Source organism: Sitodiplosis mosellana, unplaced genomic scaffold (assembly GCF_009176505.1).
Source record: "Sitodiplosis mosellana isolate CC-2019 unplaced genomic scaffold, AAFC_SMos_1.0 Smas_scaffold_6166, whole genome shotgun sequence".
NCBI lineage: Eukaryota > Metazoa > Arthropoda > Insecta > Diptera > Cecidomyiidae > Sitodiplosis > Sitodiplosis mosellana.
The window spans coordinates 4,784,856-4,802,068 of record NW_022601407.1 but is presented as its reverse complement, the minus strand read 5'-3'; the positions used below and the strand labels follow the sequence as shown (position 1 = coordinate 4,802,068).

Below are 17,213 nucleotides of genomic sequence, written 5' to 3'. Positions count from 1 at the left end.
TCATCATCATCGTCTCCTACTTTTACTTCTTGTTCTTACTTTTCCTTTGTATTATCTAAAAAACATCAAGAGAAATCACACAACAGATGCTTTTACACGTCTTCTCTTCTTCTTCTTCTCGTTCTTTTTCTTTCTGTAATGAAGTTGTATATTTAAACATATCAACATTATTTTTTTCCGATTTGATTCGATGGTTTTGACGCTGTATGCAACCGCTACATGCCCCATTATAAAGCACATTTTTATTTGTTGTGTCGTTTGGGTTTATTTGTATTAATTATTATTACTCTTTTTTTTTGTTCACCGGAAAATTCCCAAGTTCAGTTTTTTTTTTTTGTTCTTTCATTCTTTATTTTATTTATTTTTCATCAGACTTCTCAAACATTGAATTAAAATGTTAGACAAAAAAAGAATACGTTTAGCTCCTTAACGCAAGATTACCTCGATAATGAGAATCGAACGTAACGAATCTATATTCGGAACGCGTGATTTGGGAGACAATCACTTGACTCAGTCAGTCCGTTCGGTTTTGTTCCGTTCCGTTTCGAAGGACTCAACACTCGAACCCGGAAATGCTTCGGTTGATTTTCGATTTTTGGCTTGGTTAATATTGCCTGCGCCAAGGCTTTTGATTCATTATCGAAACGGATTTTGCTTTTTCCCAGCCCAAAATATCGAAAAGCAACTGTACACTTTGTCTGTAGTTCGGCGGTTTGTGGCGCGAATTTCAATTAGAAAATCGAAAAACACATACCCAGAGAGGGAGAGAGAGAGAGAGTCACTGTTTCCTGACCGATATTGCCCCGAAAAAGAAGTCATTTTGCTTGCAGTATCTGAGGAAGTCCGGTGCGCTCGTAAACCAGAACTATTACAATTTTTTTTATACGTTATCAATTTCGGTTTTCAGTGACCACGAAAAAAAAAGTGCAAAGACAAATTTCTCTTCTTCTTTGTGTTCATTTTCAATTTGGGATATCTCCAAACATTTCGTTTGCGCCAAATAGTTTTGTTTTGTTCATATTCTATATACATACATTCCGAGCAAATTCATTGATTTGTGTGTTTTCGTTTTTTCTTTAGCTCAATGTGTAACTTAGATTTGTGTATATGCAATTTTTTGTTGTTGTTGCTGTTGTTTTTTTTTCTTGTTTGTTTGAAATGTTTAAAATAATTTAAAAAAAACAAAGATTTTCTTCTTATTCTTTCTGTGTTTTCCTTCTTCTTCTTCTTCTTTTTTTTTGGTTTACGCGCTTGAACAATCGATTTCGATTATATCTTTAGGTACGTCAACGAACTGGTAAACTAAACGTTGGCCATCGACTTTCGCCAGGATGCCACGTTGATAGTAGTATCGTAGGGCTCGTCCCATTGTTTCATAATTCATATCCGGCTTGTTTTTGTGCATACCCCATAAACGGGACACGGCCTTTGAGTCGACCAATTTAAAGACGCCTTTGTCGCGATTCGTCCATTTGATAAAACGTGGACAATATTCACGATCTTGCAGTAATTTCAATAAAAATTCCCATAGATACGTTGTAGAACCTTCTCGGCTGCGCCGTTTAACACCCATTTCGATTTTTGGCTTGCGTTGCTTCTTTATTCGACGTGGCTGCAAACCGAACTCAATCATATACGATAAATCATCGTTAACACTGGATGTTGGTGTTTGGATTACACTGTGTGGATGAAAACTTCGCGTTGGTGATGGCGTTTGAAAGTGCGATGGATTGTAAGCACCGTTTATCAAATGGGGATAATAATTTTCGGGCACTGTTCAGTGGGTGGCGGGATCGAAAATGGCAAGAAAAAAAGAAAAAGAAAATTATCAATTAAATTTGTTTGAATTTTTTTTTTTTTGGTTATTGATTAAAAATTTGGATAGTTTTCGGTTCTGAATCTGAAATGCTTAAAATTTCACTCTTAAATATGAGCAATATCCAACGATAATTTGCATCTCAGCCTGCCAAATGCATCATGACTCATTCCAAAACACAATTGGTTCAATTCAACACATATGTGCAAAAACAATTGTCATATCTATAAACGGAGGAAAAAATGAAATCAGGTGACATTTTTCGTGGAAATTAGCTCATTTCTTCTTCGATCGGAATGTTTCGTGAGGCGTTTACCAAAAATATTGGGCAATTTCCACGAGTCAAGCACACGAAAAGCAAACGGCGACATCCAAACAAAACGGTGAATATATATTGAGCGTTGGAGCGCGCATAAAAATCGTTTCTCGTTTTTCTTTGCTGCTTTTTTTCCCTTCACTGTTCTATGTTCATAATGTAAGCGATTATATGCGACCGCCCGATTTTCGTTCTTTCAATTCTCTTCCTGCGATCGCGCCCTAGCTAATGATTCTTTTACTGCTTCTCGTGTGTGTTTTTTTGCGCGCGCGAGCTCGTGAGAGAACTGTGTGTATAAACATAGTCAGTACACACGTAATGTTATGCGCGCTGCTCGAATTGAAGTGTATGCGCTGCTGCCGTTGCTGTGTGTGTTGTTGTTTTTTTTTGCCTGTGCATTGGTTATACATTATGTGCATCTATACCGTTTGTTATAATGTGACCTTCAGAATACGTACAAAGACGATGTGTCGATGACCACTTTTACTGATCATGCAACAAATATTCTGTGTTCTTTGGCTGCTCTCTGTGTGTACATATGCTTAGCTATACACGAAATAATATAGCCGAAGAAGCACACAAAACAGAAGAAGAAGGAACAAAAAACACACAGCAGCAGCAACAACAAGAGCACACAGCGAGCAACGCAGAACGTAAATGCTATATATTACTCAATATAAAAGCGCAAAAACGAAGCAAAAATAGAAGAAGAAAATTAAATAAAAAAAAGGGACACAAAACGAAAAAGCGCGAGACTAGCACATGTGGTTTGAGGAATGGCGAATGATTGTGATGAGGTTACAGTAATAAAGCATTCCTGGTGTGCATGTATGCGTAATAAATATAATCGCACTGTATGCTGTTCTAACTATATACGTATAGCTTGGCTCGCGAAACGATGCGCTCGATAGTGTTGTGTTGTCGATGACGTTTCTATTTTTCGCTGCGCGAATATTGTGTGTTCGTGTTTTTTTTCTTCACTTCTTTCCTTCTTCTGGTGTATGGTTTTGTTGTTGCTGCTGCTATTCGTTTTCTTCATATTTTTCCTCGTATCACATCCTTATAGTCGTCGTCTTCTTTTTTACGCGTATGTTTTCTGTATTTCGACGGGTTCGATTCACATTTGATCCACAGATTCACTCACACATGCATTCGATTTGATATTCGTCAAATTCGTGCTTGCAGATTATAAACAATTTGATAGGCAAACATTGTACAACTTTGCTTTTTTTCGCTTGCCTACTTGCTTCATTCGACTTCTTCATTTTATTCTTCGTTTTTGTTGTTGTTGTTGTTTTTTTTTCGTGTGCAGTAATATCACTTCCTTTTGTGACCGACCGGAGAGCAGTCAAGTGTTATTTAATTTTATTTTTCGAATCAGATTCATTATCTTCAGTGCAATTTATTTCTATAAAAGAACACACAGCCAGAGTCTCTCTCTCTCTCTCTCTCTCTCTCTCTCTCTCTCTCTCTCTCGCTCGCTCGGCAAAGAAGACGAGAGGCGGTGCGGTAGCCACAGAGCAGAGAGAATCATATAAGCAACGAAATGTACGTTAACGGCGAAATAACGATTCTGTTCGCGGAAAACGGGCGACGGGGCCCCAATACATATATACATATATTTTATTTAAAAAAAAAACAGGAATGCAAGCATTTCCTAGGCGGAATCGCTTTACTCAGCAATTATGCTTTATTTTATGGCCGGCTTCTACTTTTCCCTTCTTCTTCTTCTACTTCTACTTCGCTTCAAATCAAACGTTGCAACTTGAAAATTGATTATTTTCAATTTCACTTCAATCGAGTGCGATTTGATAAATGAACATGGAATTTGAACGGATGAAGTTTTTTTTTCGCATCAGAGGAATCGGTTTTTTTGTTGTTATCGAAGCAAAAATAAATTTCCGTAACTTTTTCAGGATTGAAAAAAAAAACATTTCATGGAAAAAATGTTTGTCTTTGTTCATTATGTCGACCAGGAAGTAAAATAAATTCTTGGAGGAGAGAGAAAGTGTTCTTATCGGCTCCATCTCATTTTGTAGAAAGAAAAAACATTCGTCTTATTCAATTTGTTTTCTTCTCTTTTTAAAGGATTTTTCCGTATCAAAATTGGTTTTTGGCCATTCATTCAATATTTATTTGTTTTTCGGATATTCAATGCATGTGTGGACGTGGCGGAAAAAGTTGTACTATTCTTTGTATTGCAACGAGACATCAAAGGTGCACAAAAATTATAGGTTGTATAGATTCTCTCATCGCCTACAGCGAGAAATATAAAAATATTCAGCGGAAGTATGAAAAAAATCCATTTTTTTTCTGCTTTGTGCGAGATAAAAGTCGTGATCTCAGTGAGACAGACTGTGGTAACAAAATGCCATAGGTATTTCAATCCGGTGTGTAATTATATGCAGCTCTCAGTTGGCGTTTATATCAAATTTTTTAATTAATTTCATTGGGAGAATCGCAACGAACAACAGAAAAATATAAAATATCAAACGAAAATAAACAACCGAACAGAAAAAAATAACTTTCATAAAAATAACGTTTGCGATTAAACATCTAAGCAATTGAATATAATAGGACATATTAATAAACGGCAGGCGAACACAGAAAGTGTGTCATCACTCATTAACAATATCATGAACAGAGAGACGCAGCAAGAGATAGAGAGTGTGAGTGAGAGAGAGAGAGCGAAAAAGAGGAAAAATTAAATGAAATATATAATGTACATAAAAGTATCCATTCACTATTCTTATTGTTTTTCGCTTAGGCGAATCTCTCGGTGTAATATTTGTTCATGATTTTGTCGGCCCATCGGTGTGTTGTTTCGTTACCGGATTTGCTTTTTTTTCTTCTTTTTTTTGGTCGTTTGTGCCGTATTTCCAATTCGCCTATATCTCTATCTCCGTCGCATATTCATTATTTCGTGTGTTGTTTGGGCGAATTTGTGGAGTGTGCGCTCGCTTACTCACTCAATCGCTCGCTCACTCGTTCGTTCGTCCGTCCATTCAGTCGCGCTTGCGATTTTTGTGCTGTTATTGCATTTAGCTAAATATATTCCAAAGGAGAATGTACTCTAATGCAAAAAATGCTTGTTTGAAGGCCAATCGTGGTGAGCACATCACTTAATTTTTTTTTTACATTTTTCGCGTTCGCTTGTCATGGTGTGACACGGTATGTGTGTCTGTGTAATTGTACACACACAACCGAACCGGGGCATCAACATGCAATATCACACATGCGAATATACAACTAGCTAATAAATTAAGCGTATATATAGAGATATTTATACCAAGACTTACGTATATATAGAGATATTTATACCAAGACGAAAAGGAAATATTTAGAAACAAAAATAATATTTATATATAGATAGTGAGAGATGTGCATACACGCATATCGCATATATGCGCTTTTGTGCGAACCAATGAATATAGGTTAAAATATGATGTGAAAAGAAGTAACAAAAAGCAGAAACCATTTAAAAACGCATCGAATGAGCAAAAACCAAATGAATAGTTATAACAACTGGTTGTGTGTGAATCGTATGGGATTTCCAAATACATGTTTGCGACACAGATTGACTCTTTGGTGGTGATGTTGTTGTTGTTATTTTTTTCATGTCCAACGATTGCACCGTCATTCTAAGTGCTTGATTCTGTCATATGCAACATAAAATTTGTTGATACAACTTCAACCGAATGCAAAAGACTAAAAACCAAACGGTGGCACTTTGTGTGGCAAAAAAAAGGTAAAACTTCCTTGAAGTGATTTGAAGCACTTGGACTGACGTTGAAATACGAATACACGTACACAATTGGCGTACTTGATCGCATATCAACATATAAATCAAATGAAGTATATGCAGCGACGAGAGCACGAAAAGAATAACAACGTTCATCACATGCATAGTTATGCACAGGTCGCGATGTGCGAGTGTATGCATTACCAAATATCGGTATTTGTCGGTTCTCTGTTCTTTTTTCTTCTTCTTCTTGCTTTGCAATGAAATCGAATCGCGAGGTATGTATAATACCGCTTCGTCTCTTGTTGTTGTTGTTGTTGTGGTGAGCATTTAATTATCAAGCGCGGACACATACACAGTGCAACTTTGCACACATCATTTTGTCTGTGTATCTTTCGGTTGCGCGCATTAGGCGCACACCAATTTTTTTTCGTGTATTCATGAACACATTTTCGATTTCATTTTCAAATATGAATAAATGACACTGTGTATGAAAGCCGTATCATATCATCACCGTGACTTATAAGCCCACTTGCATACACCGGACTGCTTTTCATCTCCCTCATTCTCTCTCATTCTCTCTCTCTCTCTCCACATTATTATTATTATTGTTTAAACGAATTGATTGAGTGTCTGTATCTGTATGTGTGTGTCGGAGTCAATATTTTTTTCCCTGTCTTGGGATATTCTCAACACATTCTTTTCTAAATAGTCTTTCTGCTGTTGAAAACATTTACAATTCTTTCCTATACTTGTCTATTTTTGACGTTATCTATGCAATGATCTATCGCAAATTCGCGCAGCGTGAAAGAAAAAAACCCCGAATGTTATTAAAAATAACATCTGAATTTATGATACTGTGCCATTTTTCAATGCAACACCAAACGGTATTTGTTTCATATAAGAGTGAATGAGACCCGATGAAAGAAAAGACACGATATTTTTTTTTCTCCGCTTGACAGAAAAGAATGAGATTGCAGCAGAAGCAGTATCAGTAGTAGCAGAAAAAAATGCGGTTTTGATGTTTTAATGGCTCGAACGAGAAGATCACGCGATTTCAAATGAAAGTGAAAATCGACACACAAGATTTGAGTTTGTGTGGTGTGATGTTATGTATGCTTTTCGAGTTGATTGCACCAAATTTAATTGAGTTGTTGTTTGCCAAAATAAATTGAACTAATGTGTAAGCCGAAAACCAAAAAAAAAATCATCATCATCATCATCGTTTTTCATTTATATGAAAATTACGCATTGCATTGAGCATTTGATACACACATACAGCAACACACACACACACACACACAAATCAGACACAAGAGTTGTGTACATATCAAAAGAATTCGGCTGAAAAATACAATCACAGCGCAACCAGTGAAGTGAGAAGAGGAAACGAGACGAAGTAAATAAAAATAATATGTGTTGTGTATGGTCAAGGCATATGCGTAGAAATTGGTATCACTGTACCAAGATCGGGTGCGCGAGCGAAAGCGCACGTCGCGCGCTCATGCACAAAACCGCTTACTGCCACTTGACAAGTAAACAATTTCAGTGATATTGATTTTAATACACCTATAATGGAATGAAATGAAACAAAAAATCAAATAATAAGATAACAACCGCACTCTCTGTCTCGGTGATACAGTTTTTTTACAGCATTACATATGATAGAGAGTGGTTAGTCACTTTTTTTTTGTTTCTGACGAAAAACTCGGCAGACACGCATTCATCTCACGAATGTGACGAGAGAGAGAGAGAGAGAGAGAGAGAGAGAGAGAGAGAGAGAGAGAGAGAGAGATTCAAATTTTGCGTTATTATCAATTTTCCGCATTTTATACACGCTCCGATTCCGATTTCTACGTGTTTCCATCTATCAAGTGAGAAGCAATTCAGAGAACAACGCGTTCGATTCGATGACGACTAGCTGCTAAAAATAGGTTTATTTAAAAAAAATGAAGAAGAATTATGATGTGACGTAAAAAAAATGAGTCCCGGAAAAAAGTGCCGCTTTGATATGTGATAGCAAATATTCACACAGTGCGGCAGCCTATCCGATAGCTTAGTGGAATGGAATGGATTGAATGTATGGTTTCTCTACTCAAAATGCGAGTGAATGTGTTTATGTGTTTTGTGTGTGATCGAAATGGACATTCGACACTCAAAACCATTTGAGAGAATTATTCGAATTACTCGATGCTTGGATGCATTTGGCAGAGGTAAATTGGTCAGAACGAGAAAGAAAAAAAAACCAATTCATAAATAGTTTTAACCGATTGCCAAGCACTTTGCTTTCGTTTTCGGATAAAATGTCAAAAATTTGTGTCGAGAGAGTGTACTCACATTGAACATTGCGATTGTTCCAAATATTTCGCAGTTGCGTTGGATTGTGATAATAGTTTGGATTGAGGAATGGTCCAGGAACTGTTTGTGGTGCAACATGTGGTTGCAAGCCTAATCGTGCCTTCAGTTCCTCGCTGCATGGTTGACCGCCCGAACTCGAACTATCCACATCGGACACACCACTATCGGCTGGACTTGGTGGTAGAGATCCTGCATGCGTTGACAAAAGGAAAAACGAGAAAAAACACGCACATTGTTTGCCATTGTAAAAACAATTCGTTTGGATAATAAAATACTTATTAACAAATCATCTAATGGAATTCATGGATTCATACAATTCTATTTTGTTTGTTTAAGAGTAAGAGATAGTCCAACAATCAGAGTCGATCTTTTCAAGATGTATGGATTTTAAATTGAAAACTATGTTCCGAAACAATTCTACCAAAAAAAAACCTCAATCTTTTCCATTTATCTCCTGAAAACTTGTTATTTAACTCATTTTCGTGTCTGTATGTGCATTTTACAGTCGCCAAATGTGTACCGCCAAATTCTCTAGTTCGTTTTTTTTCGTCAATCATTTACCATATGCCCGAAAACTGACCAAATGTAATGGAATCGAAACGATGTAGACAGACTGGTTGCGTTTTTTTTGGTCATCGTCGTCAATAGAGGAACCGAAAAAATTTATTGAATTAATTTGAATAAATTAGTTTCCCATGGATGCATCATCAGACGCCGTTATCTTTTTAACGTATGCGGACGACGACTACTGTCGTTTTTGTTGCGTACGTTATGTCGAAACATTTCATTAGGAATGGTCACACCACATTTACGTGTGTAATTTGTGCATTACAAAAGCCGGTATGTGGCGCGCATACAGACACACCACCGTCTAGTGTAGTGGGTAAATAATTTCGTACCCTTGAAAATAAACAAGAAATTATTACGAGTTCTCTCCTTTTTTTCTTACTGTTTCTCTCTTGCGCTGTTGTTCCCCTAACACATTAAAAATCACCGAAATTTAATATGCGAAGAGGCGACGGAAGACACACACTCATTCGGCGGAAGAGAAGAGAAGGTAAAATCTTATTTGACCCATAAAATTTAAACGTTACACATTACTGGGATAATCAAAAGTTGAAAAGTGAATTTCTTCAGGTAGTTCAATTATAGGCGATTTTTTTTCGATAGACAAATTTTTCAGGCCAAAATTGATTGATTTCATGACATTTTTTTCATCGTATTTTGACTCCTTCTTGAAGAAATAAATAATTCACTCTTTTTTTTAAAGATCAAAAGCAGTTAGATTTTTTGAATAATTTGTTTTGTTTTCTTCAGTTTTCTTGTGAATATCACAAAATGTTTGACACATTTCTATCAATTGTAATGAAAAAAAAAACGCCAATTGTTCATTCACATTTCAATAATTCCACAGAATTCCGTTGTGGTGGTTGTTTTTATTTCATTTGAAAATAAAACGGTTTCTTCAAATTGAAAATTGAATCTTCGGTGAGTGTTTTCATTGCAATAAAGAATGAGATGTTGTTTTTTAGGGGGTTATTAAAGGAAGCGCTCTCTCCCTCTCTGTCTTTCTCTATGTCCTTTTTTTGCTATACTCATTCGTAATGTCTTTAAATTGAATCATCGCTTGACCAGTTGGTACACTATAAATTGGAATTGTGTACGGATGGACAAATGCCGTCGTCAGTTTTGACTAAATCGTTTGCAATTGTCCACATGTCTATTTTTCCTCTTTCTTCAAATGGTCTTCCGTGTCGACCGAACAAATTTCGTTTCTACCGGTATTGCACAATTGTTGTCAATGGTCAAATTTTAACCGAAATAAATCGAGAGAGAGATTTAGAAAGAACCCGAAACACAAAAAACACTCCCAAGACTGGTTTCCTCTTTGAAGCGAGGAATAAATGAAAAAAAAAATTTGGACATGAACTATCCTTTCAACTGATTAACATAATCAGTCCACAATATGAGGTGCGATCCATTCCATTGTCCAGAGCATTGAGCATTGCATTAGTTATCTAATGGATGTTCTTTGGACGAAACATCAGGTTTCTGTTTTTTTCGTTGCTTCTTTTTTGAAACGAATCCATTGAGGGCTTGACCGCTTGAAAGAAACTCACACGATTCAATGATGAGTCGTTCTTTGAGATCATCGGTTCAGAACCAACGAACATCTAACACATCTTGCGCAATTCATCTCTTGTGCCGCCGTCACGACATCGTATAATATTCAAATTCAAGTCGATCAAAGGGATTTTATAGACTAATGAAAACTGGAAATCGGTCATCCCGAACAAATTTGGTAACCGAAAATTCGAATTCAAATTCTTAACACTGCTTATTGTCTACGTATGTGAATAAGATGCGAGCTCATCTCACTTTTCAGCATCCACGAATAATTTTACAATCAATCTACAGAGAATCTGGTGTCGTCTATTGAACAAAAAACAAACAAACAAACAACTGAACACATTGAGACACACATTTCAAATGATTTTCATAACGTGTTTTAAACGTCGACATTTGTATGAAATTGCGTTAAAGGACACAACACAGACAATTTTTGAAACAAAAATTCCGTTATAAAATTTCCGTTAACGCAATTTTCGATTTTTGTTTAGGGACGATCCGACTTAAATTAGAAACAGAAATCGATTCACTCGGTTTATTCATCCGTTTGATGATTGATATTTGCATTTTTTGTTTTGATAATCGCCAATTTTGATTTTTAAATTACATTTTCTGTAGTTTTTCCGTTCATTTTTAGCATTTGATCATTTTTGTCTACTTATCTAGTCTTTAAATTAGTTATTGTCAAATTCAAACTGACCTGTACTCGATGTACAATAATTTCTGTGATATGGTGTTGCCGTTCCGCTTAATAAGTTATGCAGCAATGGTCGATGCGATAACTGTTGCTGTTGCTATTGAAAAAATTGAATGAAAATGTTTGTGGTCGTTTAGTTTTGGTACGATTCATTGGAAAACTTTGCACACAAAGTTTACGATTAAATAAATATACGATTTTTTGCTCGTTTTTAACTTTTTATTAGGGTCAAAAAAGTTTTTGGAAAATCGCATGCAAAAAAAAGATGGAATTTTCGAAGAGCCACTGACCTGTTTTTGTTGTTGCTGGTGATGATGGGATGTTTGAAGATGATTCCGGTGGGTTTGATGATGTGTCTGTTGTTGGTTTTGATGCGATAGTTGTTGTGGTTGGTTGTGTGTCGGTAGCGCTGGTGGACTCGATGAGTGCTTTATAATCGGTATTTCTGTATCAACTGCAGCGAGAAAAGCAATTGTTTGAAATTAATTCAACGATGAATTTGATGAAAAAAGAAATGCATTTCAAGAATTTAAATTAAAATCAAGTAATTTTCTTCACTCCGGCATGAGGTACTTCTTGGAATAGTACAATGACTCATAAGGTGGACTATAAGATTCGGAAAGTGGTCATTTTCTGAATAAATTCCAATCTTTCTGAATTTCTTTTCCTTTAAAATGTAGTTATAATTTGAATAGACTTTTCTTCTATGCTTCAATTAAAATTTTCGATATATTTCCGTAAACGGTTCGAGGAGTTTGGTCAACTAGTTCAAATACATATGCTCTATAAATAATTAAAAAAAATTCCTTAAGATAGAACGATTCATAGTATTTCTTAGACAAATATAGAAAATATTTGTAGAAATTCACTAAAGAAAATTGAATAGAGTTTGTTCGTACCGTCATAATCGCTATCCCACCCACAAAAAAAAAATCAAAGTCAAAAACCACGGGACCATAAAGAAGCGATGTAAAAAGTTGACGTTTGAATTTTCTTTAATAATTTGCATAGTAAAATGTTTTAATTATTCGGTAATAAAAGTGATTGTGTTGAAGAGACGAACAATGTGCTGTGGAGCGTGTAAGTGGCATGATCATATCGAAGAAATGTGTATCCCATTTCCACGTTTTCCCAGCAGCAGCTCTCACACTCAGGACGTGTTATTTCGTGACATTATGTCGTGCGATACATAAACGGCGAAATGAGAGACAAAAGTGTGTTTTACTCTCCATTGCGCATGTATATGTGTTGTGGACGTTTTTCTCTCTCTCTCTCTCTCTCTCTCTCTCTCTCTCTCTCTCTCTCTCTTTTGGAGTGTATGTCGTTCTTTCGTTTGGTCGCTCTCTCGTCTTTTTAAATGGGTACGCTGCACTCAACCCATTTCGATCAATATGGCTAGACATTTCTCCAGCGCGCCTTCTCGTTCAATGCTCGGAACTCTCGAGCGCGCATTTCTCTCGTGATCTCACCCAGAGGAGTGAATTATTCCGATACATATTTCGATATATCCATATCAAACGAAAAAAAAAAGTATACGTAAACAGGGATAACTTTCCCTTAAATGTAGTCGCCTCCTCCGTGCACTCATCCCAACCACCGAATTTTATTTAAGTCAACAGAAGCGAACAGTCGAAAAAGGTCAAAGCAGAAAAAACATTCGAACGGAACTCGGTTTCACGAAACTGAAACGGAAATATGGAACTGAATGTTTGAAGCGCTCGAGTTGGGACAACAAAAACAACAAGAGAAGAAGAAAAAATGTATGTGATTAATTTGCTTAAGTCAAATTGTGCAGATGGAACGAAGCGATAGCAACCAACATCGAAATATGCAACAACTATAAAATATTATGGCGCACCTTCAAAAGTCATTTGCTGTTGCTGTTGCATGTGCACATATTCGACAAATTCAATGCATTAATATATTGTTTCGGGTAAGTAAAGCTTGATAAATAACTCACACACACACAATACGCTATGTAGACGAGATGCAACGGTAACATCGAAACGATTTGTATATAATATTTTATTTCGTTTACTAATGCACGGCGTACATTAATATGCTTAAGGAATCAAATACGGGTTTCGGATCACAAAAGTACACACGAACACACACGAGCACGCGCGCGCTCATATTTTGTGCGGGCGAATGAATGAGCGCTCGCATTCGCTCATTTGTTTGCATTTCGATTCCGTTCATTCACTACCCTTGCATCCATCTGATGACTTTCAATAACCTTTGCCCAGAAAAACGACAGAGAAACACACAAAGAACGAAAATGGGAGAAAAAAACGCCAATTTCCACTCACTGTGCGCTTTTCATTACATAAGATCCGAAGAGTTGTCTGTTTTTTCTTTCTACTTTTACTTCTACTTCTTCTTCTTCTTCTTCTTCCTCTTATTATTATTATTATTTCAATATCACACTAAAATCTCGAGCTTTGAATGTAAATGTACATGTACATTGGCACGTTTCGAAGTCATTTTTGGGGCTTTGGTTTCATTCTTACTCGTATATCTTTAGTGTGATGCAATTTAGCATGTGATCCCGAATGTAAATAACGCTAGAATGTGAGAGCCGAGAAGCGAGTGCGAACGGAGTGAATGAGCGCACGGGCGCGCGCGCGCATTCTCACACGAAGCGAGCACACACTTTGACTCTGTGTATCGTGGCTAATACATAGATAATTGTGGGCAATGGACTAAAAGTGCATGTAGTCAAAGCTTCCCACATGAATTGCATGTATGTGACATGGATGCACGCTATATGAAATTGAAAGTGAAATGTTTATGAGGCGAGGGGATTGTTTTTGTTGCCGCGCTGTTGCTGCTGCTGCTGCTGCTGCTGCTGCTACTGCTGCTGCTGTTGTTGTTTTTGTTTGCGCTGTCAATTTTCCGCCCGTTCCTTTGCTTTTGTCGTCGCGTGCTGCTTTGTAGGGTGACGAAGAGAGTGTGAAAGAGAGTTGCGGTTTCGCATTTTCCGTTCCCCAAAGAAATGTGCACACATTTTCGAGACAACATGCGTTAGCATTTTCGCCTTTCGCTCGCTCGCAACATGTCACACAAAAACTAATTGATCTAGAATGGCATTAGGACGGCAGAGTCCGGTGAATATCGTTTCCCGGGAATAGTTTATGATAATTTGTGCTAATTGTTTCAATAGTTCGGTCGCCCGAACGAACGAGAAAGTTGAATCACCTCATAAAATGTACAATTTTATTTTTGTCGCTGTTGTTTCCAAAAAAGGAAATCATTTAAAAGTTTTCTCCCATTTTCAAGCAACCCCATCCAAGCCGTTAAGGGCTTATATCATATTAATTACCACGCGTTTTTGGAAACGAAAAATAGTGTTGGAAATGGCACAATCTTGATTCCCTTCTATTCGTGTTCATCGAACATTCCCATTTTTTTTCTTGGTTTCTGCATTCAAAATTGACTCGGTTGGTTTTTTTTTCTTTGTTGTATTCGCTCGTTTTTTTTTCTCGTTTATTTTGACAGTACGATTTTCACCCGGATTATATCGTCGACAACTCCCCAACGGCGACAACAACGACGACGACGACAAATACCGTATACACCATAGTGCTGCGTTAGATGTAATACATTACTTTATTGCACATAGCACACTTATATACTCTTTTAACTGGTGAAAGTGCATTGGTCTTATAAGACTCTATATCTAATAGATATTATCTTCGTGTGCAACAGCATATCCGTAAATCGCAAACGAGCGCGCAACATCGACTACAAAAAAACAAACCATGAATTCGTACCATGGAAAATATACGGTCGTCGATTTCTTCTTGTTCTCAACCAACAGATAAAGAGAAAAACAGCGGATTTTTTTTCTTTCGGAATTCAATTCAAATGTGAATTAAATTACAAATTTCACACGTAATGACTAAAATACTCGCGAATGAAATGTCACTGCGGTTGATTTAGCATTTTTTTCATTTACAGCGAAAATGTTGAAAGAAACTGCGCAGCTCTTAGACGAGTTCAAAGGTAGAAGCAGAATGCAAACTTTTATACGGGACTTAATGAACAATAGTTATTCCTCTTTCATAGGCCAATGAGTCATAGCCGAAATATCAGAGCCATAGGTCATTGATTGAACCCGCTTTTTTGGGTTTAAAACATTTGATCGAGAGAAAAAAAAACTTCGGAAATTGGACAAATTTGCATCAAATAAATAAATTGTGTACGAATTTGAAACAAATAAGCTTACAAAATGATTGTCAATTAAATAAATTTTCAAAGAATTGTAATGCTTGATCAAACATATCGTTAATGCTAACTTAATGATGCATTCGGTTTCGTTTTTTTTTTCATTTTCCATTTATGAAACCGTACAATTCGTAACAATATTGAGATAATCTGTTTGAAATAGATAGAGTGAGTGGTATTAAATATAGGCATTAGAGAAATCTGTTGAGCGGTATATAATCATTGTTTCAGTGGATTTTCTTGGTTGCACCTCGGCTTAATGTTCATCACATCCACAAAGCGATGCAAGTTAAGAAAAGCAAAAAAAAGAAGAAGAAGAATAAGAGAAAAGAAAAACACATATTGTAATTACGCATAGAGAGCCAAACAAAACAAACTCAGTGCAAAAGAAGCAAAACAAAAACAACTCCAACGTTTATGATAATATTAACGATAAATATATTGATTCCAAGATTGGAAAAAAATTTCTTTCGCTCATGTGTTTTTCTTTCGTATCTTTGCGAAACAGAACTGCAGAAAATGGTGTATGTGTTTGTGTGTGAGCGCAAAAGAGAAATACAAAATACTACACACAGAAACCAGGACAATGCGTAATTGTTTTTCGCAATAAAAACCGTAGCCGTGCATCGATGCATCGGCGACTGTTAAGCCAGCCCAGCATAACGGCGAGTGAAATTTCAAATGGTTCCGAAACGAAATCAAATGAAAACGAAGAAGTGATCATAGCGTTTGTAAAAAGTAAAAGCAAGTGAAAAATGGCACCGGGGTATGCATGATCATAGTGAAACACATCGAGTGCAGCTGGCATACGTGCGCACAAACATGTGTTGCTACACTTTTTTTTCTTCTTGTGTCTTCCTTTCTTTCTTCGTTATTGCAGCTTTATCACAGTAATTGTGAAAATGGAAATGTTAATGAAAATGAAAACGAATGCGAAGAGCAGATGAAATACTGCATTCGTGAAGAGGAAGAGAGAGAGAGAGAGAGAGAGAGAGAGAGAGAGAGAGAGAGAGAAAGAGAGAAAAACGCACGCATTTTTGTTGTTGTTGTTGTGAAAACGCGTGGAAAATTAGTGGGTCCTTGGTCACGGTTAAAAATACAATCGAATAAAAGAGAATGTATGAATTGATAACCGTATTGACTTCTATTGCTTGATAGGAATTCATGTGTGTGTGAGTATTTTTTGGTAAATTATTTTCAAGTGGGCCAAATTCTCTCTATTATCTCACATCACTGACTGCCACAATCAACAGAATGATTTCATTATTGGTTTCTACACCAATTAATTCATTATTAGGATGTGATGTGCCATGGACTTTGATCGAAATGATTTATTGCCTTCCATAGAATTTTACGCGTTGCCATTAAGCAAAATTTGCTGCCATTTTTTCGTTGCTTTTCATTGCAACAAAAAAGAAAAAAATAGGATTTCTCGCGAAAAAGTGAGTGCGCACAAGAGAAGAAAAGAAAAGATTGGAAATGAAATCGTATTGTCGCGGTTCACTTGCTGCTATATATTTCATTTGATTTTCAAATTAAATGCATTTCTTTTTTTTAGTGTATTTTGTTACACATTGCACGTCATTACACACCGCGTTTTTTTTTCGTCTTTCATTCGATTTTAAATGCTCAAGAAACTATTTAATACACTGGAAACGAGTCTCACTCACTTCGTTGTTTTTATTTTCTATGTCTTTCCCTTGAAAAAGAGCACGTTGAACACCGTGCTGACGCTGCCGTTGGTGCTGTTGCTGCGTTGCTATTGCTATGTTTTGCAAAGAGAAGATAGAAAGCGAAATTTTCTACAATGTGAACGCTCAGTATGCAACATCAAATGCAATTCAATTCTTCTGCTGCTGCTGCAGCAACAGCAGCAGCAGCAGCACCGTGGTTTGTGCATTTGGGGAGAGTCTCAAGCCACTCACTT

At 36.6% G+C, this 17,213-nt stretch overlaps 1 protein-coding gene across 5 annotated transcripts in view; it reads right to left on the bottom strand.

The window, feature by feature from the left end:
- The window catches only part of LOC129575373 (ecdysone-induced protein 74EF), a 93,308-nt gene continuing 76,095 nt past the window's right edge, over window positions 1-17,213 (bottom strand). For all 5 annotated transcript variants that reach the window (XM_055458898.1, XM_055458894.1, XM_055458897.1 and 2 more), the window contains 4 exons: window positions 11,350-11,513; window positions 11,063-11,156; window positions 8,212-8,421; window positions 1-1,773 (listed from right to left, as the gene is read on the bottom strand). In XM_055458898.1, the coding sequence (XP_055314873.1) occupies window positions 1,244-1,773; window positions 8,212-8,421; window positions 11,063-11,156; window positions 11,350-11,513 (998 nt within the window). In that variant the 3' untranslated portion in view covers window positions 1-1,243. The remainder of the gene's footprint in view (window positions 1,774-8,211; window positions 8,422-11,062; window positions 11,157-11,349; window positions 11,514-17,213) is intronic.